The 22,997-nt window shown below is 44.0% G+C and overlaps 1 protein-coding gene across 1 annotated transcript; it reads left to right on the forward strand.

Annotated features, from left to right (window-relative positions):
- Positions 1-1,620: 1,620 nt before the first annotated feature.
- Positions 1,621-21,921, forward strand: PANK4 (pantothenate kinase 4 (inactive)). The gene is made up of 19 exons (XM_061450429.1): positions 1,621-1,838; positions 4,141-4,223; positions 4,575-4,783; positions 6,677-6,860; positions 7,369-7,461; positions 8,608-8,761; positions 9,660-9,841; positions 11,316-11,397; positions 12,486-12,586; positions 14,436-14,591; positions 15,349-15,461; positions 15,966-16,053; positions 16,876-17,027; positions 17,856-17,911; positions 18,457-18,506; positions 19,765-19,872; positions 20,315-20,415; positions 20,878-20,946; positions 21,502-21,921. Exons 1-19 carry the CDS (start codon positions 1,634-1,636, stop codon positions 21,713-21,715), a joined length of 2,400 nt encoding a protein of 799 aa, XP_061306413.1. The 5' UTR covers positions 1,621-1,633; the 3' UTR covers positions 21,716-21,921.
- The last annotated feature ends 1,076 nt before the right edge of the window (positions 21,922-22,997 follow it).

Here is a 22,997-nt window from a genome sequence, read left to right on the forward strand (position 1 = left end):
GGAAATTCCTCAGGATGTCTTGCTCACAGAGTCAGAGTACTGCTTGTGAGATGCAGGATACGTGCGCCTTTTATAAAGGCAAAAGCTCAGTTTTATATCCTTGTAGGAAAGAAGGTTCTGGCTGTGTTGTCGAGTTTACAAGATATATTTATCAAAGTCTTTCATGAAAGGCAGGTGTACAAATTGTATTTACTCTGTGGGGAGAATGTGAATCATCACTATCCTTGGAGGATGCTGTGACATGTTATGCGTGAGCTGCACCAAGTGTATATAACCTGTGCCACGAATTACCTTGGATTTCAGAAGCTGCAGAAACTTTTACCAGTACAAAAATAAATAAAAATCTAGTAACAAATCCAGCAAGTTATTCTTTCTTAAGTAGTTCACGCAGCTAATGTCCCCGGGGGCCCCTGGGCTAAAGGGCACGAGACAAAGATTTCAGTGACAGTTGGTATTTCATTGTCTCACCAGTTTCGTGCCCATTCAGAACCCCTGCAATGCTGTTTTTCACAGCCGTAGCAAACCTTCACTGTCCCAGTGTGAGACAAAGCCAGAGGCGTGCCTCAGCAACAAGTTATTTAGAAATTCAGAGCCAAGAGACTTGCCAGCAGGGGTCACCGCGAGTGTGAGCTCAGAATTGATGCCGAGTCCCAAATCTAGGGAGTAGTTTTGATTAATAAAGTTTGCTGAGGCACTTAACCATGGAATCCCAGACTGGTCTGGGCTGGAAGGGACCTTAAAGCTCCTCCAGCTCCAACCCCTGCCACGGGCAGGGACCCCTTCCACTGGAGCAGCTTGTTCCAAGCCCCGTCCAGCCTGGCCTTGAACACTGCCAGGGATGGGGCAGCCACAGCTTCTCTGGGCACCCTGTGCCAGCGCCTCAGCACACTCACAAGGAAGAGCTTCTGCCTAAGAGCTCATCTCAGTCTCCCCTCTTTAAGTTTAAAGCTATTCCTCTTATCCTGTCCCTAGACATATAAAAAGTACCTCTCCAGGATTCTTGTAGCCCCTTTAGGCACTAGGAGGTGCTCTAAGGTCTACGTCTTCCCTCCTCCAGGCCGACCCAGCCCAGCTCTCTCAGCCTGGCTCCAGAGCAGAGCTGCTCCAGCCCTCGCAGCAGCTCTGGGGCCTCCTCTGGCCTCACTCCAACGGCTCCACGTCCGTCGTGTTGTGCCGTGCTACATTTCGTGTTCCTGTGGCGTGCATCAGGTCACAAACACCCTGAGGCGCAGGGGAATTCAACTCTACGGGTTTGCCTGGCGGGAAGACACATACGGCTGCTCTGCAGGCAGGAGTCAGCGCGGCTCGGGCCTCGCTGTGCGGGGGTATGAGGAGGCCCCACCGGGTCTCGCAGGCCCTGAGCTGTCCGGTGGGGTGCGACACTGTCCAAGCACGGAACGCTGGGTGTCCACGGGCGGTGCCGGTGTTCTCCTGCCACCCCTCTGGATCCGCTCTTCCCTTGGGAACATCCCGCTCCCGGCTCCGCTCCCGGCGCACCCCGGCCTCCCGCCGCTCACCGCTGTGGTAACGCCTCGCGCCGGTGGACGGGGCCTGCGCGCGCACGGGTGAGGGGGCGGGGCCTCGGCGCGCTCCCCGCAGGCGCCTGCCGGCTCGCGCCTCATCTGCATAATCTATGCGGCGGTCTCGTTATCATGCAAATGTATGCGCATACATTTGCATCCCGATAAGGCCGGGCGAGGAGTGGGTCGCGTTCAAAATGGCGGAGCGGGGCGGGCGAGGTAGCGGCGGTCACGGCAGTTTGGACAAGAGCATCACCCTCCCGCCAGACGAAATCTTCCGCAACCTGGAGAACGCCAAGCGCTTTGCCATAGACATCGGTAACCGGGCGGGGAGCGGCGGGTGGGGGGCGATGGTCGAGGAACGGGCGGCGGCTCTCGCCCGCTGAGGGGACTCACCGGGCCGGGCGGCCCGCGGGCGCGGGGCACGCTGGGAGATGGAGTCCTCTGAGGCGGACGGTTTGGTGCTGGTAGCGGCGGGCGAACTACAGCTACCGGCGGGCAGCGCGGCGATTGGGGGGCGCGGGGCACGACGGGACCGGGAGTCCCGGCGGGCCGTGGCGGTATGGCGGAGGCGCGGAGCGGCACTACAAGGCCCAGCATGCCGGCCGGCGGCGGGGTAGGGGCAGCCGCGGCTGTCCTTGGCGGCCCTGGGGAGAGGCAGCGCCGGCGGGTCGGGCCGGCCGCCCTGGCGGAACAGCGTACTGTCCTGTCAGAAGGGTAACGGGGCCTGGAGGCCGGCGGGCCGGTGCAGACCCCCTGGTAGCTGGCCGCGGCGAGCAGGGCCCGTCACCCGCTCCTCCGTGCCCCCGGAACACACCTTGAAGAAGGAGCTGGCAAAGCAGGAGGGGAGCGGGTTGGGACTGCAACAGCCGTTGTCTGTACTTGCGCCCTCAGTCACCCCTTGAAACACCCCATGTCCTGTGCACAACCGGAGAACAGTATTCCTGGTGTACAACAGCCTGCACCAAGGGACAGCTGGAGTACTGCACATCCAAGTGACACCTGAGCACGGCAGCAGGGAGCTGGGCTGCGGTGGCGGCTGGCCTGGGCACCCTGGGCTAAGCCTGTTAAGGAGTAGGGATTAGCATTCATTCTGTGGAGAGCGGCAAAGCCAGGTCAGATTCACACCTTTCGCTTCCATTTTATACTTACTAGGTTAGTGGAACTATTTACTAAGAAAACCAGGCAAGTGCTTTTCAGCCACAGTACACTGGTACTACTGCCAGCCTCCCTTAGTCCTCTGATTAATGTTGCTCTGGGTGGTGGAGACTTACTGTATAGTGGGAAGAATATATGCACCATAATACACAGTCTTGCATCACAAGTCCACCAGGTCCTTCAGAAGATACTTGTTTCATGCCTGATAAAATAACAGCTGGATTTGGTCTTTTCTGGGGATCAGAGTGGAATTAGAGTTGTGGGATTAGTTACAAAGCCTAGTCACATCTCTCAGCTGGTGTTGCAAAGGTATTTAAATGCTCAAAACTAGGAGAGGAAGGGGAGGAAGTGTAAAGCTGTGCTTTACATACCATTTACCTGGTGATAAATTACTGATGTACATGCGTCATTCTCAGTGTTGTGCAGTGAGACATTCCAGCACAAGCTCCAGAATTCCTTTAGAAGGTTTGGAAGGAAGTTTTTCCTCATAGGGCAGAGCTACTAAATTCAGTTTTCTTAAAAACCAAGCTAAGAAAATAAGAAAACCCTCACCTTCAAGCAACAAGCTAGAATAGAGTATACATTTTGTTAACCAGAAACTTTAATGCATTGGCTAGTACACTGATGTAAGGTCAGGAAAGCTTTGCTGCTTTTGATGCTTTGAGTGTCTGTCAGTGATCACTAAGTTGACCTCACTTAAATTTTGCTGGAGAAAGCCCCCAGAAGGCAACAACTTGTGTTTATTTGAGCACCATGCAAGAGCTGAGAGTACTGTTGCAGGCAAAGCTATAAGCACTATCTGATTGTTAACACGCCCATGCTGCATTTCTCGATGACGTTTGTTTATAAGGCAGAGCATTGGGCTACTGAATTTACTCATCATGTTAAGTTATTTACTGGTGGGACTTCAATTTTAACCCAGTGGTTGGTCATAATTACTTCCTGTCTTGTACAAAGCATGTTCTACAAGATGTGTGGTAAACTTGCTGAAAGGGGTGACATGCCAAAGACTTGGCAAGAGACAAGTAATGCACACAGACTTAAATTCAACTACACATTAGGCCTGTAACAACAAGAGATACTGACCACCTGACTGCCTTGTGCTCCTGTTCCAAGAGCAGGGTTGCCAAGTTAGAACTGACCCTCTGTACAGATAAGGGTGGTTATGGTCTGCAGCCCAGGGTATTTTTAATGCAGAGTTAAAATTAAGGGCTTCTCTCCAACAAAGAAAAAAAGCAGAGCTTTTTCCTATAGAAAGTGCATTCAGAATTAACCATGCCAGATCAGTTTCTAGACCAGGGTTCTTTGGCTCGCTGCATTTTGCATTTAGCTTAATTATATCTGGCTTTAACTGATGAGATCTTAAAAACCAAGAACCCTTAGATAAAGCAAACGTACATAAATTATATTGTTTGCTCTGAGGTGAGACATTAATCATAATCTGTCATCTTCTTATTGACAGGTGGCTCATTAACCAAATTGGCTTATTATTCAACTGTGCAGCACAAAGTGGCTAGAGTGAGATCCTTTGATCATTCTGGAAAGGTGAGAATTTTATCATTCATCAGTTGCATGGGGTTGAATCATGCGAGTGAAGTACTGGACTGGCTTCTCACAGTAGAATACAAGTTTCATCTGAAACTCATCTAGTAACTTGTCCTGTATGAAGCTTTATCTGGAACTTTCTTATCGTTTAAGTATGCTCTTTGTAATGTCTGTTATTCAGCTTAAGGAGAATTAATATCGTTGAAAGAGCTTGGGATGTTACGTTTTTAATAGCATTAACAGTTTCAAGACAAAGGAAGCACAGAAATTTATGTTCAGAAATTCAGCATAACCTTGTTTCTCAAGGAAGGCTTCTGAATGATCTGTAATAAACTCTTTTCTCTCTTAAAGGACATAGAAAATGAACCTTTGTATGAAATAACTGTTCAGGAGGAAATTACAGCTCGACTTCACTTCATTAAATTTGAAAACACTTATATTGAAACCTGCCTAGATTTCATCAAAGACCATCTTGTCAATACAGAGACAAAAGTCATCAAAGCTACAGGTGGTGGTGCCTATAAATTCAAAGATCTTATTGAAAAGAAATTGGGTTTGAAGTAAGTAGAACTATTTAAACTTAGTTACAGGAGTGTATAATTTCTTTGAGTTTTTAGAAGGCTAACTTGCCACTTTGCCCATCCACCCTCAGAAGCCACCCATGCCACAAGATAGCACTATCATGAGCTGACACAGCAGAGATGCAGGCATAGAGCCAACAGGCAGGAGCACAGGGTTCAGGAGAAAGCAAAAACAAGAAAGCAAGGTCTTATCACAGCTTTTTTTCTAGAAAGGATCCATTTTTAAGTTACATTAATCTATTCCGATTACAGTTTTTAGTTCTCACCTCTCAACTTTAGCAGCACTTCAGTGATAGTATCCTGACTATCAGGAGCATGCTTTGGACATACCGTTAGACTCTAATGGAGCAGAGCTCCAAATGCACAAAACTGTCAGTGGTATATAAAACAGAGTCATATTGGAAATCAAGTAGTTGGTAATTTCATTAGTAACAAGAATTTTCACTGGGAATCCTTGATCCATTACTGTGTTTAAGTGTGTCAGACCTTCTACTTAAATTTTAAGAAGAAATCCACTTGACAACTATTACTACAAACCAAAATATTATTAGTAGACACTTTTTTTCCTTATATACCTAATCTCTGTAATTGCCTAAGCTCTCAAGCGTTCCAAAAGCCTCTAACATTTTTCTGTGCATGCTCAGAAGTAATTAATATCATACAGCAACTTATTGCATAGCTCCTATATAAACTTCATGCAGAAGCATAGGCTTGCAGGAGACTAAAGGGCAGTCTCATGAATCCACAGCCTCATAAAGTTACAGTTACACACATCTTTATCAAACACCACAAGCTAAAAAGATACTGTGGGTACAGATAAAAATATCATTATAATTTATACCAATGTTAAACATACCTGATGTTACTACTGAGAACTCCAAGGCTCCTCTCCCACTGCAGTTCCATAAGGCACTGTGGTCATCTTCTTTTATACTACTTTTCCAAATTACTTTCTTGTCCTGATAGGCAGGATTCTGTTAACTCTTTTTCAAACCAGCCTACATCAGTACCTTACTGGCTGGTGCTAATCAAGTCAAGGAGGCAATTCCCACTTCTCATGTGGGGCACCTGGTCTTTGTTTCTTTGGTTTTTACTTTATCATGACATACTTAATTGGTCCACAGGCCCAAAAAGCAGCACCTTCTCCATCCTGACAAACATTCTGTATTAGTTGACGTGAATATCTGTGCTTGGTTTGTGTTCTCAACAACTCTTGTGATATTTCATGTGAGAAATTTACCATAAATCAGTAACAATATATAAGATATAGAAGTTTACAGAAGTCAGTGTTAGCTGGCTTAACTACATCATTCACCTTATTGAAATTATGTATCATATTCCCAAGCTCCATATTCAGGATATATACTGTTATGAATCCTATTATTCTTGTAAGAAGTCTTTTTTTTCTGTGTTTAGCAATCCCAATAGTAGGCCCCTCACAGTCACTTCAGTCTGTCACAGACAAGTGCTGAAGTGTTTTTTCCTCTATTGAGAAGGAAGAGGAAGAGTGATAGAAAAGTATTCCGTGTTAGGAAATTTTGTTAGGCTACTTTCCAGATTAGTTTCCTGACCTACTTTGTTGCAGGGGTGCACATATGCTTGTGCTAGCACCAGTGCCCTAAAGAGGCGGTGTAAACAGGCAAACAAGGGAGCAGGATTATTTTTAATGACAGCACGATTAATGTAAGATTAAAGTTACCGTGTAACTCCAGTCTAACTTTGGCCCGTGTGTACTGGCATAGAGGATGAACATCAGAACATATGCAGAAGTAGGTTTCATGTTTTAAGAGAGCTGGACTTGCCATGCAGTGTGGGTTACTATCTCCTGTTCTTACATTTACGTAAGGGGTTTTTTCTTCCCTTTCCCCTCAGAGTAGATAAAGAAGATGTAATGACCTGTCTAATTAAAGGATGCAACTTTGTGCTAAGGAACATACCCCATGAAGTGTTTGCATACCAGAAAGATTCAGATACAGAATTCCGATTTCAGACGAATGACCCAAACATTTTTCCTTATTTACTGGTGAATATTGGCTCTGGGGTTTCTATAGTGAAGGTGAGTAGTTGCTAAAATGTTTTATTGTAGAATTTGATAAAGGTGATCTGAAGCATCTTGCTTTTTTAGAGTAGTAGTTGTTTCTAATAATGCTTAGAAAGAAAATTTCTCAATTTCCCTTTCTTACAGAGTTATGAATGCTTTTTCACTCACTCCCATAGTTTCTTTTTAATCACATGTAATTTGGTGTTTAAAGAAGTTGTTATATTAACTGATAAGGACAAAGGCTGTCAGATCAAAGTGATTTTTAATATTGGTTTGGTTTGATACACTATGGAGGGGACCAAGTTTTATGTCTGTATTTAGGGTTATTGGCCAAGAATTAAATACAAACATTTCAGGAACTGCTTAGGGTATGAGGAACATGCACTTCTCACCTGATAGTTACATAGTTAAAGAGTTCCACCTACACGAATTCCACTGTTCAAAAAAACCCATGTGTTCTCATATGTAACTGTTTGTAGTTAAAATAGGACTTTCTAGAAAATATGCCTTGTTTTATTAACAGGTAGAAACAGAAGACAAATTTGAATGGATTGGAGGGAGCTCAATTGGAGGTGGAACCTTCTGGGGTCTTGGAGCACTGCTTACAAAAACAAAGGTATCAAAGTGTCAGTTTTAAGGGATGTGGGATTAAATGAGATGCTAAGAGGAAGCTGGAAACGTTAGAATGACAGTAGGGAGAAATAATTATTTTAAAATAGGTTTCTGTGGGAAACCAGAAGTCTAACATTGGAGTACTAAAAAAATGAAAAAAATTATGTGTCTCTTGGCGTGTTTCACTTTTTATTCGAAGATTTGCTCTCCTGGTGCAGAAACAGAGCAGGCAGCTCTGCAATGCTCAGAACAATTTCAATACTCTCCATAGGTGCTTGTGGTCCCACACTGTTAGATAACAAGGCTGAGTCCTTGACTTATGTTCATATTTTCAAAGGAATCTTTAAATGCAAAAAGATACTGGTAGAATGTAGGGCCAAAAAGGGTAAGATGATCATTAGTGGCAAAATAATTATCCTGCTTGGGCTTGTCTGCAAGGATGAGCACTGTTTGTAGTGCGGAGAATAGCCTCCTCAAAGTGGCCTGTCAATTTTCTATGCTCTTGTTCAACATGAAATGCCCACCTAATTCCTTCCACATGGTCTGCAGAAGAAAAGCAGAGAACACCCAATTACTGTAAAATATCTGGGAACAGAGAGGAGGAATTCTACCTCTCTGTTTCACACTATGGTTTCAGGGGTTCATCACTTCAATCCCAGCTTGGTGATCTGCCAGAATAAGGCCTGGTTTAGTACTGTTCTGCCTAACTCAGCTCTTAAATCATGCTGCTTTTTCCTGTCTCAAAGATCCATGTGGTTTAAATAGGTGTTCCTAAATGTCAGCAGTGTACAGAAAGCTAAAGCTACATATGCATCAAATAAGAAAATGTCAAAGGGAAGACCCATACTTGCAATAATTTGTTTGGTGCTTTTAAAAGTTAATCTTAGAACATGATAATGTGTGCTCTTAATGCTTCCTGATTTTGTAGAAGAGGAGAGTTATGCTTTTCATCATTAAAGGAGCTTTGCTTAAGACCAGTCTGTCTGATAAGATAATGGACTTAATTACTATTAGGAATAAGGCACCCTTTGCTGCCAGACTGATTCTAAGACAAGCCCAAACCAGTAAAGGTGCTGCAGAACTCTGGGTTTATGGGCAAGGTTCTCTGTCTGTCCAGGAAAGCTGGAGTAACTCTGCCTTTCATCCTCAGAAATTTGATGAATTGCTGCAACTTGCTTCCAAGGGACAGCACACAAATGTAGACATGCTGGTGAAAGATGTATATGGAGGAGCCTACCAGACCCTGGGCCTAAGTGGAAATCTGATTGCTAGCAGCTTTGGGAAATCTACTACAGCTGATAAAGGTATCAGTGTATAAAAGATCTACTCAAGATTTGGTATAGATTAATTACTTTATATTTCCTGGATTTGCTGCTTGTGCTAGGTTCAACACTTAAATGGATGGAAAAACAGTTGCCAGCTTCATCAGCATAAACATACCTTGCCTTAGCCATTTCCCCGTGCTCGGCTGAGAGGGGACTTGGAGCACTGCTTGTGTTGCTCAGTTACTTAGAGTCATGATTCAAAACTAATAAGGAGAAGAAATGCCACCATCTCCTCTGACCCTTGGGAATCTGCTGTTCATAATGATCTAACAAGTAGAGCTGGAAAATAACCACCACTCCTTTCCATCATCTTGCCTACATGTGTTTTGCCTGCACAATATTTTATTTGCTAAATCACATTTCAGTTTGGGATTGCATAATTTCAGGCAAACAAGAAAAATAGTTCTCTAGTTAGCCTACTGGGAATTCATTCCTGTGGGAAATACATGTGGCTTTCTTGGTCCAGAAAAGGACCCATGGCAGTGATTTACTGTCATTTGCAATTTTATTTGCATTATTATTTGCTGCAGCTCATCTCAGGTCAAGCTGGATGGATGAACCATCATCTGTGGTTCCTAGAGAGAAGAAATGGAGTTCTTGCCATTGCTGTTGGCCTTTCAAGCAGGTTTCTTTCAAGCAATGTTTAACAGAGGCTTAGAGTCTTACATGATATCTTCACTCAAATATAAACTCCTTGTTGTTTGAAGTACTTTTTAGTAAGAGATGTTTTGGGGATGTGAGCACCTTTCCATACCCATAGAGATTGGTCGCACTGGATATTTTTTCCTCCACCTGTAGGCTGTCTGTTAGAGAAGCACAGTCTACCTGAGGATTCTTCATCTGTGTTTCAATTAGTTTACTATTTCTTTCCTTTAAGAATTTTCCAAAGAAGATATGGCAAAAAGTTTACTACATATGATCAGCAATGACATTGGTCAGCTCGCCTGCCTCTACGCCAAACTCCATAACTTAGAGAAGATATATTTTGGAGGATTCTTTATTCGAGGTCACCCTGTTACTATGCGCACAATAACCTACAGTATCAACTTCTTCTCCAAGGTAATGAAGCAGAGATTTTCCTGATAGCAAAGTCAAATTTTAGTTATTTTTCTAGGTTGTTGGGGGACTTTAATAAGTGGAATTACACATAAAGTAAGCGTAGAGGTCTGCTGATTAGGTAGGCAAGTAGGGCTATAAAGATCTGTTGTGGGAGGGGTAAAATCAATGTGAAATGTCTGGGAGTTCTGTCTGGCCTCTCTTTCTCTCCCTCCCTCTCCCTCTTTATTATTAGTTTTTGATTGACAGTCTGTCTTGTAGCTGCCAAGTAATGAGTTTTCACTATTCTCTTCATAGCTAACATTGTTATTCAATTCCTCTTGCTGACTTGCATCTATTTCTTTTCACCCCCTAGGCTATGCAATGTGGGATAGTTCTGCTGAGATAGTTAGTGTGGTGGCTTTGTTGTTCAAAAATACCCAAAACCCCCAGAACAAATGAGCCCTAGTTCTTTACAGGTTTTGAAGATGTGGAAAATGCTGAAGATTTTTCACAAGAAAAACTGTCAAGTCCAAAAGCTCACTTAGTGGTTCTTACAGGGAGATTAGTTCTGCACTTTTGTAATTTGATAGAATAGGCAGGACCATTTTTTTTCTCTTCTCAATGCTTTGGGCAAGAGACTCCTGTATGCTGCTTTCCCCCCCCTTTATTTTGCCATTGTGGTCCCTTTCTGTAAAACTGTTGGGTTTCGAGAAAACTATTGCAAAACTGCAGCTTTAGATTCTTGTAAGAATAGCTTCATCTATTTAGTGATTCACATCGCAGTCTCTCCAGGAATTGTAGCTGACCTCAGTGTTAGCTGTTGTTCCAGCGGCTGCTGCAGATGTAGCTGGCTCTCCTGTACAGAAAGCAGTGTCTCACCCAGCCCTGCCTAGGAAAGCTAAGGGACCCTGCTGCTAGGATGGAGGGTGTTCTTATTCTCCCTAACATTCACGTATTATATTAACAATTAAATGAATTTGATGGGGGAAATGCTTGTCTATGGATAATATACAGAGTGTCCGCATGTTGTCGAACAGCAGTGTAATGAAACCAAGGTAATGAACAATGTCTCAAATGTGTACAGTGCACAGTGGCACACACTTAGGTTGGTGACCTAGAAATCAGATGAGCTGATATTGCCAGCGTGTTTAAGCAAGAGGATTTGAATATTCATGGCGTGATGCAGTGGTCTTTTCTAGTGGAGGCACTGGCTTCCCTCTGCTTCTGTGGTTGTGCAGGCATAGAATACACACCACTTCTGCATGTATTTTTTTCCCCAGCTGTTTAATAACTGTGGAATGATGTTTGTAAGCAGTTCCTCCTGAAGCTGTGTTTCAGAAGCACCATTAAAGTTACTGAATGTATTAGAATATAGCACAAATTAATATTACCATCTTTTAGTTGTTTCTATTAAATTTAAGTGTAAAACTAGTGACAAAGAAGTACATATTAGCCAGCAGGGACCATCCAATTGCAATGTTTCATATTGTGGCAGGGAGAGGTTCAGGCATTGTTCCTGAGACATGAAGGCTACCTGGGAGCCATTGGGGCATTTTTAAAAGGAGCTGAACAAGACAGTAAGTACAGCACTGCTCTGTTCTGTATATGCTGTGTTCTGAAATGTCAGTGTAATGTCCAAGTTTCTCTTAAGAGGCTGCATGTAAGTTTTTGCCCAAATAAATACCTTTGACACTAATAAACACAGATGCTGGGCTTTGGTTTTATATATCCTGGCAGGGACATCTTAATTTCTCACCATTTCTCCTGCTCAGCTTTGAGAAGCCAGCAGGATTTCTGCAGAGAGCACTCATAACTAAATCAAGTTGGGGAAATGTTGTTTCTGAGAACTTTCCTCCTCTTTAAGAAGCCAGCTTCTGAATTCAGTTAATGCACTGAAGAAGACTGTGTTCCTTTGAGAGAGAAAAGCCTCACACATTTATGAAGGATGAGACACTTCTGTCCAGCATTCTTTGGGTTTAGGGTGCTTTGGTTGAACTCTGCCATTTGTCTTTTTCTTTATTTCTTGCTGATGCACAAGCAAGCCAGTAAGTATATTAGTTAGAATGGAACATAGAGAGGTTGTTAATGGTACTTAGTAAGTATCAAGTAGACCTTAGAATTATGGATGTGGAATAATTTTCATACCCATTTTGTAGATATGGGCAAGGAACCAGCTACTGAGGAATTACAGACGTTGCTTTTGCAGCATATACTGTACATCTCAAGTTAATTAAACTTATTTCTAAAAACTTTTTAGAAGTAACTTTAGTGTTTGTGTGGAACTTACATTGTGCTTTAGTGATTACATTTTGTTAATACTGGATCTAGATTTAGAAACAAGAAATCATGATTAGCAATAGGGCTTTGAAGGCATGCTGGTTATAGCCCTTAATGGCAAGGGAAGGGGGTTAAAAAAAGACTGATTTTACAGCTGTTGTCTTATGTCTCATTCAGATTGAAGCTCTTCAGAGCTAGGTAATTCACTGAGTGGTTGAAATGTTTCTTTAGAGGGTTGGAGGGGAAATTGTTTACTTACAAAGACAAGGGAAGATGGCTTTGGTAGTGAGGCACCTTCTCTGAAGGGATGCTAGCTCTAGACTCACTCATGGGAGTATTCTCAGTTTTATTTTCAGATTATGTGTGTTTCTGTCTTTCTCTTTTCTAGATCCAAATCAGTATAGCTGGGGAGAGAATTACGCTGGGAGTTCTGGTCTTATGAGCACATCCCCTGATGTTTACCCTATGCAGAGAACAAGGAGTGGTACAGTATGTGGTTGTCTTTTCTAGAACTAAGTGCTTTCTCTTAGTAATGGTTATTTGAAAACAGATGATTATTCTCAAGCTGGTTGCTTCCTGCCACTGGGGCTCCTTCTTACCAAAAAAGTGATTAATATGGTGTCTTGTATTGTGTGATGTTGTCTTGTGTGATGGTTTGTTGTAATGTCTCATAAAAACAGATGGTGGCTGCTACTTTGTCTTGGTGTCCTTCACCAAAGTGGGGTGGGGGGAACATTCATCTCTTACTGTTTCTCTGAAGTAGCTGAAATATTGTGCTTCAGAATTTTGAATTCGATGTTCCCCTGTCTTTAAGCAGCTTTTATTTACTTCCTATGAGAAGAGATATATATAATTGGACAGAAGAGTATGAGCCCAGTCATCTCTTAAACACACTGACAATACAGTAATTCCGATTGCACAGTGAAACTGGCATCCAGTAAGCACCCAGAAAATACCTTCAGGTTCTTAAACTATTCTAATACTTCATCTACTGAAGTGCTTTTGAAAGGAGCTAGAATAGTGGAGCTCATTGTTTTACTGTGTTACTAGTCTGCATGTCAGTGTTTTTCATGTCAAGTTTGCTTAAATGTCCTCAACCAATGATTTATCTCTTTCCAGTTTTCAGGAATTGGTTTCCTTGCTATAGGGAATGGGGTGGGAGAAGCAGGTCTTGGCTTTGGTTCATTGTTTTCTGTTAGTTGCTCAGCTTTTTTAGGCCTGAAGACGAGGTGCAGAGCTCTTACTGAATGGTTTCCCATATAAGTCCACTATGAGCTGCAGATGATGGATTTTGTGGGTTGTGCCTGTATGTAAAAACGTCGAGTTCTCAGCTCTGCCATAACTGAAATTGGGTTAATAAATTTGTGGATTGCAAGTGTGACCAAAAAATAACACCCCCATCCTTCTTAATGAGAAAATGTATTACAGATTTTAAAAGCATTTATGCAGAGGTAATGATCTGTTGTTTGTCAAGCCTTTACTCTGTGAGAGATGATATTTTTTCATGCTGGCAATGGTATAAGAGTGTCAAACCAGCTGTAATGTGCTGTCCACAGCTGCCCCATTTTGAATTCTTCTATTGCTTGGCACTCACTTTGTTCACATAAAGTGGGATCTCTTTGCAACAGTCACAGTTCACTAATGTCTACTTTCCAGCAGTTGAATTAATACTGAAGACACTTGTTCTGTAACAGCCACTTTAGTGTGTGTGCACAAAGACCTGTCACTTTGTGGGCTTTAATCTTTACTTAGGCTGAGTGTTTCTGTTGGCAGATGCGATGTGATTAGGTAGTTGTATAAAGTACAGATAAACGTGCTCAGGTTTTTTCAGATGCAAGAAATAAGGCACACTTTCGGTACAGAGCTGTGTAACGACGCATATTTCACATTAAATTAATCTGTGTCCTTAGAAATCTGATCCCAAGCATTGTTTTTACAAGACATGAGGAAAAGTTTTGGGGACTTACCAGGACTCTGAAAGGGAAGTTGTGAAGCAACATAGCAGCATTCCTTTACAAATAATCCTGTGCTCAGCTCTTTGTGCTCCTTGAACTTGATAGCCCAGCAGATCTGGGGAGGAAGGGAAGGAAAATAATAATAAACTAGAGGGCCTATAGTAAGTTTTCAGCCTGAAGCTTTGATAATCTCCGTCTGCAGGATGGGCACAGATAAATAATCCATGCAGGGGAGTGGATTATTTATGGTGACATAAAGTTGTCTACAAACTTGTCACTCTCAGCTGTGGATGGACGGACTTCTGTAGCCCTTGTACAAGTAAATCTGTTATGAGTCTATTTTTGAGTAAGTCCTAATAAATCTCTTTCATTTTTCCACCTAGTTTGACATGCTTGAAATGGATAGGTTGGAGAGACCGCTTGTGAACCTGCCACTGTTGAAAGACCCATCAACCTATATTCCAGACACTGTTGACCTCACAGATGATGCCATGGCCAGAAAATATTGGCTCACCTGCTTTGAGGAGTCTCTGGATGGGGTAAATATCACAAACAGTCATATGTGTGAGTGACACAAATATTTAGTATATAAATCTTCTGTGGACCAGCATGTTAACCCTGCAAAATGCACCTGCTGCGTGGAACCTATTGTGTAAAGGTTTGTGTTCTCTGGTGGTGCTTTTAAAACATCTCTCTTAATGACACTTACCACCTCTTCATACAGAGCTGGCAAGCAGGATGGTCAGGCCATCAAAGGCCAGAAAGGCCAAGCGTTAGGGCCTTGGCCCTAATCAGGCATGAGGTATTGCTTCTGCATTGTAAAACCGATTCAGTCAGTGCCTGCTAGTATTTAAGAGCTGTTTATGCTTAATAAACAAATCAGAAACTTCATGAGTGAGTGTCAGGAGGAAAAGGGCTGGGAAAAACCCATACTGCAGTAAAGAGAAAGACACAGTGGGTTAATGCAGACTGTTAAATTCCTGCCTGTTTCTCCTTTTATGTGTGTGTGCATGTTATTTTTTTCCCTCCCTCATGTAAGTAAGTTGTGTTTAATTTCTGAAAGTACAGTCTTGAAAATGAAGCTGAAATCCTTTGGGAAGACAGGAGGTATTTAAAATTAACTATTCTTTGGTGGCTGGAATAAAGGAAAGCTGGAAGATGCTGTGTGGGAGGGACTAGATACATGCAGGCACTGAAGAGCAGATGGAGGGGTTATTTCTCAGGCTAAACTTCAGATCAGTTACATGGAGGAAGAATTCATGTGGTAACTTGTGTCTTGCCTCGTTTCCCTGCCAGGTGGCAAAGCGTGCTGCAGCCAGCCAGCCAGACTCCATGGATGCTCTGGAGAGAGCCGAAAAGTTCCGGCAGAAGTACTGGAACAAGCTGCAGACGCTCAGGCAGCAGCCCTTGTAAGTGTCTCTGTGTTCCCTTTTCATCACTTGCTGTTTGTTTCGAGCAGAGCAAACTAAAAGCTAACGAAAAACTAACTAAAAGCTGCTTAGGTTACAAAGCAGAGCAGGCTGAAGACTGGGTAGGCCGAAGGCTTTAACAAGGTGATGTGCCAAACATCAGGTCCTCTGCACAGAACTTTTGGGTCTCGTATATTGGAATGTAATGGAAAAATTAGATGGGTTTATATTTAAAAATTTATTATTTAAAATTGCTACCTGCTTATTTAACATGGCAGCATGTTAATGCCAGTGTCCAGCTTTGCTCTGAACATCTTCCCACTCTGTATTTAAGTGACCTGTACAGCAGATTTGCCACTTAGAGGCAGTGTTTAGCACGTGTGGAATGTAAAGACTTTCAAGTGCTTGTGTGATGTGCAGTGACTTATGGAGGAAAGAGAAGAGTTTTCTTTCTATACAAGTAGTTGATCTCTTTTTTTTTCCCCCCCTTCTCCCCTTTTAAAGTGCGTATGGTACCTTAACAGTTAGAAGCCTTCTGGATACAAGGGAACACTGTTTAAATGAGTTCAATTTTCCGGATCCCTATTCAAAGGTAAGTTGTTCCCGCTTTACAGGGTGGACAACATCCAAGTTCAAGACACTTTTTCAATACTCTGAAGCTTTGTGTAAGTCATGGCTTGGGGTGGGGGGGGGTCGATAACTGGCTACCTTGCAACAGCTTTAATCAGTTGGTGGTTGTCGCTGAGGAGAAGCAATGGTAATGGGATATAATACCCTGGACTGTCAACATGCGCATGGGGAGGGTAACACTAACCATAAAAATTAACAGCTTCCATTGTCTGATACTTCTGAGAAAAGAACTGGTGTTGAGTGTGTGGTGTCTGTGTCAGCTACCAGTGTAACCAGCTCCTCCCCGAGGAGGTGTTCCCGTCAGTTTAGAACTGGGGAAGCTGGGAAGATAACTGGCTGTGTAACCCTGATCCCACTGAAGGAAAAATTCAGGAACTTTTTAACATCTGGGATGATGAAACTCTTGATGCAGAAATCAGAGATCTCCAGTGTTTGTGAGCCAGGCAGTGCTGAGCCTGCTCGTGGTAATTACCTGGGTTTGATGGGTCATGGCCCTGCAAAAGTCCCTCTATGTGCCCACTCTCCAGTCCCCAACCTGCTCAAGATCTGTTGCACCTGAACTTCTTAAGCAAAGTAATTCTTGGGCTGCACTAACAAAGCTTTTTGTTAGAATCCCAGGAAACCTTTTTCTTGATACCAAGCATGCTGATAACAGTAACTTGTTGGTCCATTAGAGGCCAAGAACGTAGAGGAGAATGCTTGAGCGTGGTCTTGCCACCGAGACAACCAGTGATGGGTAGTAAGTTCTTGTCTATAAATCCACTGTTTCATGTCTTTCTTACAGATAAAGCAGAAAGAAAATGGCATAGCCTTAAAATGTTTCCACAGCGTAATAGAGTCTTTGGATTCATTAGACTGGGAGGAGAGGCAGTTTGCTCTGGTGAAAGGACTTCTTGCGGGGAATGTCTTTGACTGGGGAGCAAAAGCAGTCTCAGAGTAGGTGTTCAATGTTTCAAAATGTTTTAAAAGTACCCTTTAAGATTCAGAATATCCAATTGTTCTATTTTCTGTAGAGAATTAAGTGCACCAATCTAACTGTAGCTTGTATTAAACCTGCATCAGGTGTTGGCTGTTTCTTTACAAGCATTGTGTGAGGAATCTCACTTCTAGAACTGTCTTTTGGGGGGGCTGATAGTACAAATCTAAGTCTTTAAGGAAGGAACTGAGAGATACTGAGTTAAATGTCATTTAGTGCTGGATTCAAGGAACTTCATGAGACTGAACTGACAAGCAGTGCCCACATGCTGTAATATTGGTACTGACATCTTAGAACCAAGTCACCTCACTGTGGAAGTCCTCCTCACCACCCACATGTCTGGGGCTACTTTACTATCAGTTCCTGGCAGTACCTTTGAAAACCTGGGTCTGGTTATTTTAATCCCTTTTTGTGCCACACAGGTACAGCTTCAAAAACTCTTGTAGTTCAGCCTTCAGAGGAGACTGTGTCACTGAGACTTTAGCCCATGACCCCATTTTATGGTGGGCTGCAGACCAAAAGGTGTCTTTTGTGCCTGTAGTCTAGTGCCTGCAAACATCTGGGTGTTAAATTAGAGTTCTTATGCCAAAAGAAACCAGCTTCAGTAATATACATCGGAGCCTTCGGTTTTTAACCCAAGCACAAAGTATCTGTTTCTCACTCACTGGACCTGTCTACACTCCCCGTTTTAACCAGTCAGATTGCTGACTACCTGCTAAGGAAACATTTGAGCTATACTTGAGATGAAGCTGCTTAACTGCATACCCTTTATTTCCCCTCTGATGCAGCGTTCTGGAATCTGAGCCACAGTTTGGATTTGAAGAAGCCAAGTCAAAACTACAAGGTAAAGGGAGATGTGTGGTGGTGGCTGGCACTGGATGTTGTGTGCCCGGGTTTATTGTGGCAGTTCTGCTGCCCAGGTAGCTGGAAACCTCAGTGCTCGCTGGGGTGACCTGGAGCACAGGCTGCAGAGTTTGAGTGGAACGTTCCCATCTGTGTGCCAAAGGAACTGCAATCTGAAAAGCTCTCCTTGAACCGAGGCCTGAGCTGCACAGATATTCAGAATGTCTTTGCTGTTTTCATAACTGTTCTAACCCACTCGGGGAGGTAGTGTCCTGGGAGGCACAACACCGTCCATCTGGGATGGATCCTCACGCAGCCAATCTGCCTGACTTCATTGCTTTGTTAGGAAAAGCCCCTTTCAAGACTGCTCCAGTTGGGCTCTTCCCTGAATTCAGAGCTCTGAAATTCTTTGTTTAACGTTCAGAAGCCTGAGCTCAACTGCTTTAATGTTTAAACACCTGGAAAGAGCCACCTCCTGCTTTTCATAGCATGCAGAATTCCTCTTTGCCTGAAAGCCACACTAACATGATCTTGTCTATGACACAGAACGTCCCTGGCTACAAGATTCCTACAACCAGTGGCTGGAGCGACTGAAGGTATGACCCACAATCGTTACTAACCATGAGTAATTAAATACATTCATCATAAACCCACCTTATTAATCTTGGGCTTTAACAGAACCCTCTTCAGACAACTCAGAATACATTCTGGTAACCCAGTACCAGGAACTCAGCAGCCATACCATAAAGAAAGGAATAAAACGGATTAGTCTGACGCTTCATCACTTACCAAGTTTCTTAGCTGTATTCCTTCAGGTTCTACAGAGTTTGGGACCCAGTTGCTCCCAGAGCTGTTCCACAGGAACCACGTTGTACCCCTGCTTTATAAAGACATTTATTTCTATACATCTAGACCCAAAACTTTGAACACTGGGCCCAAAGGTAACATTTGGCTTGTTACTCTGGCTGAGTAGCCAGCCTAAAACCAACAGTAATGTAGGAGCTTGCTGAAGGCAATTAACTCGCCAATTAGCAAAACCCTTTCTGCCCCCTGTGATCTCTGTTGCAGCTTCGTTAGGGTTAATTGAAAAGCTTTTGTGTCTGTGTAAATCCCTGTGGGCAATGGGAGCCAAAGCTTTGCTGTGAGTAGATTATTCAAACTCCTTACATCTTAAACCAGAACCTGTCAGCTCCTCCCTTGTGAGAACCCGTGAGAGCTGAGCAGTGCCAGGCACTGTCCTGACAGTGCTTTGTTAAGAATGAAGTGTTGTTCACTATGAAATTGCTGCTGCTGGTGTGAACTGGAGGGAGCCGAGTTTATAATGTCAGCTTGAGAACTGATGGAAAGGTTAACGGAGGAGAGGGAATCTCTTTGCATTTTAGGATGTCACTGCCCCCAGCAGCACATCCTGCCCTTTCCTGGCAGGGGGAATCCTGTCACCCTACAGCAGGGTAGCTTAAAACAGCCACCGAGGTAGGTGCACCCCGATGACCACCACATCACACCAGCAGCTGCTGCTCCTCCTCCAGCCTCCAAGGATGCTCCTGTTCAGAGCTGCTGTCTTTAATTCCAGTACAGGTTATATGAATGGAGGTTGAAGGGCCTCTCAAAGAAATCAGAGTTACTGAAGGCTGCTTTAAATTACTGTGCAAAGACACCACTAGGGAACTTAATTTCCCCTGAGACTGAGGGTGTGGTGTTCTGATGAGTTGTGCTGCTGCTAGAGAACCAAAATGGCCAAGTGTTTGAGGCTATAAAATGTGGGGTCTTAAAGTGAGTAGTTGTAAATAACACAGACTGTGCACTGAAATGAGCTGTGAACTCAACCCTGAATACGTTGGTTTTCTCTTTCAGGAGGGTCCCCCTCATAAATGTGCCTTAATTTTCGCAGATAACAGTGGAATAGACATAATTTTAGGAGTCTTTCCTTTTGTCAGAGAGCTCCTTTCTAGAGGGACAGAGGTGAGTGGGTTTCATTGTGAATTCACCGTGTAACAGAGCTTTGGTAATTGCCAACTATCCACCTGCAGTACTCTTGACCAGACTGGCTCCTGGCATCAAAACTGGGACTAATCCCTACCCCTGGAACTCCAAAGCCTACAAGAAAGCTGGAGATTAGCTTTGGACAAGGGCCTGTAGGGACAGGCCAAGGGGGAAGGCTTTAACCTGCCAGAGGGGAGACTGAGATGAGCTCTTAGGCAGAAGCTCTTCCCTGTGAGGGTGCTGAGGGTCGTAAGTCCCAAAATAGCAGTTAACTGAGGGAGAATGAGCTCTGGGCCTCCTGCCTTCCTCTTCGCATTTCCTCTTCTGTACAGTAAGTCAGGGCTCGATGACTTAGACAAGCAGCTCTGCCACCACACATGCACTGCATTAACCAGTGGACTCTTCTGGACCCTTACCTCAGGTTATACTGGCCTGTAACTCTGGCCCTGCCCTGAACGATGTCACCTACAGCGAATCCCTGATCGTGACTGAGCGGATAGCAGCAATGGATCCCATCATTCAGTAAGCACATTCCCAGCCTTCATTGTGTATTGAACAGTACAGGGAAGGGAAAAGCAAGTTCCTTGTTACATATTTAGCTGTGTTTATTTGTGTCTGGAATCTGGAAGCCAGGGCAGGACTTGTACTTTCATTAAGGTGAACAATTTACAGATCAGATCTTTATTAACAACCCATAATTGTATTTCTTTTCTGTGTCTTCCCTGATGAGCACTCGAGCTGCTAAAACATGAAGCTGTGTTAGAAAGAACAGAGGCAAATGCAGAGATGTCACATACAGAGTAGCCCTGTGGAGGATACGCAGCCGACCAAATAAGCCTTTTGTTGAAGGAAGCGTTGTGTTCCCTGCTGGAACCCTAGCAGGGAAAAAGCCTTTGCAGAGCAGCCTCAGGCAGTTGTTGTCATGGGTTTAGTACCAGATTTCCATGACATTTAATGGTTTTGTCGTTGTCTTTCTTCTTCAAGATCTGCCCTGAAGGAGGAGAAGCTGCTCTTGGTTCAGACGGGTTCGAGTTCTCCGTGCCTAGATCTCAGGTATGTTGGCAAAGTCCCCATCTGTTCTTTGTCTCCATCAGCTGCAGAACGTTCCGAGACTCAGCACTGGAGGATCTCAGCCACCCTTTCCGATAGGAATCACTTCCAGACAACCAGTAACGTTGCTTAGTCTGGATTTACAGACTTGTGGTCCTGATCAGCCCTTCCTCGTTGTTGGGTATCTGCCTTATCATCGTGTGTTGAGCAGTGACACGTGGCCATGGTCAGGAGCAGCTCAGTTAAATCCGGCGCATGACCAGGAAATCCCTTCGAGCACAGGCAGTGTTCCATGTTGTTAACCTGGTTATTGTCAATTCAGTTCTCTGGGGGAACAGAACTTCCCTGTGTGTTTCCTGGGAAATCCCAAGTGTGCTGGGGATGGAGCTCTAAAACTACGATTCAGTCTCATTGCCTTTAAGAGTTCCTGTTGATTGGCATCAGTAATTCCAGCTGAAAAGCCGTATCCCACCCATTGTATGTCCAGAGCCCCTAGAACCACCCATCTCTCACTTGCGGCACGCGTAAGGTCTGTTCCTAACCAGAGCTCTCCTTCAGCCGACTGGACAAAGGCTTGGCTGTGCTGGTGCGGGAGCGCAAGACAGACCTGGTCATCATCGAGGGCATGGGCCGTGCCATCCACACCAACTACTACGCGGCTTTCAAGTGCGAGAGCCTCAAGCTGGCTGTGATCAAGAACTCGTGGCTCGCTGACCGCCTGGGGGGGAAGATCTTCAGCGTCATCTTTAAGTACGAAGTGCCGTGTCAATGATGGGGGCTGGCCCGCAGCGCCGCGGCGGCAGCAGCACGGACTTGCACTAGTTTTACTTCAACTGTAAAGAATGTATTTTTATTACAACAGGGAAAAGAGTTCATAGGAAATTCCGTATTTATATTGTGCTTTTGTGACTTAAAAAGCAACAATATGATTCACTCTATCGTATCCACCCCCAAATATATATATATGTATATCACTCATTGTTTATTTTGGTAAGTGTTTATTTTCATGCTGCAGTATTTGTGATGGAAAGATTTTATTTTTTTGTTCTGTGAGACATTCGTATAGAAATATATTTAAATGTCAACAAAACTTTTTTTATACATCTCTGCCTACTCTGCCCCAAGGACATGGCACACCCCAAGTGGTTCTAAAGAGCTAAGTCAGTCTGACATGTCGGCTTTTAAACTTGGCTCAAGTGTTTGATGCTCTTTGCAGTTAAGTTGACTGAAGGACTGATCCACCTTCTAACCTAAGAAACATCACTTCAGCTGTGTTTAAAACAGAGCTGTCCTGATCTGGGCTAACTGGACAGCACTGGTTTACCACCATTTGGAAGAACCCGTAGCTCCTGTTGCTTTCCCTGTTTGTTCTTGTTACCAGCTGGGTTGGGAGGGGAATTCTGCAACTACATGAAATTACTCAGCCATAGTTTGATGAAGTTTAGTCTTACTAAGTTACCCTCAAAGTGAACATGAAGTGCTCTGTTAAGGAGCACCCATCTGTCCTCCTGTTGCAGGCATATTAGATTCTGTTGCCTTCAGTTATTTAATGCTGGGATGGGTAGGAGTTAGTCTCTTGGTTCCTGCAGTGCAGTTAAAGCCATTCCCAAGTAACTGAATTTGCCTTCTTTCCCCCTCCATGGGCTGTGCAGTACCTAAATGGAGTAATTTAACCATGAACTTTGCATCAGCCATTCCAGCTCTGAGTGGGAGAACTGTAATACACAACTGAGCCAGCTGCTCCCTTTAAGACCCAAAGATTCTGCTTTGCAAGCAAGAGGCTAATGCCCAGTCCCCACAGCCTCACCCTTCCCTGGGGAACTTGTACTTCAGCTGGCCCATAACCAGGCTTCACACTCTGGTACTGCTGGATTCCAACCTTCAGTCTTCCTCAGTAGTTCTTGACTGGGTAAACTGTTAACCCTCTATGGCTGAGCAGTGAAACCCGTCCCTGATGGGAACTGGGCAAGGACAAGTCCACATCTGGCACTTCTTATGTCCAGTAGTTCCTCAGTTGCATGGGCTCCCTCAGGGCACTGCACGGGATCCAGTTA

The sequence above is a fragment of the Pezoporus flaviventris genome, unplaced genomic scaffold (assembly GCF_033815535.1).
Source record: "Pezoporus flaviventris isolate CSIRO_AGI_PZ_B2104156 unplaced genomic scaffold, CSIRO_AGI_Pfla_v1 ptg000009l, whole genome shotgun sequence".
Lineage (NCBI taxonomy): Eukaryota > Metazoa > Chordata > Aves > Psittaciformes > Psittacidae > Pezoporus > Pezoporus flaviventris.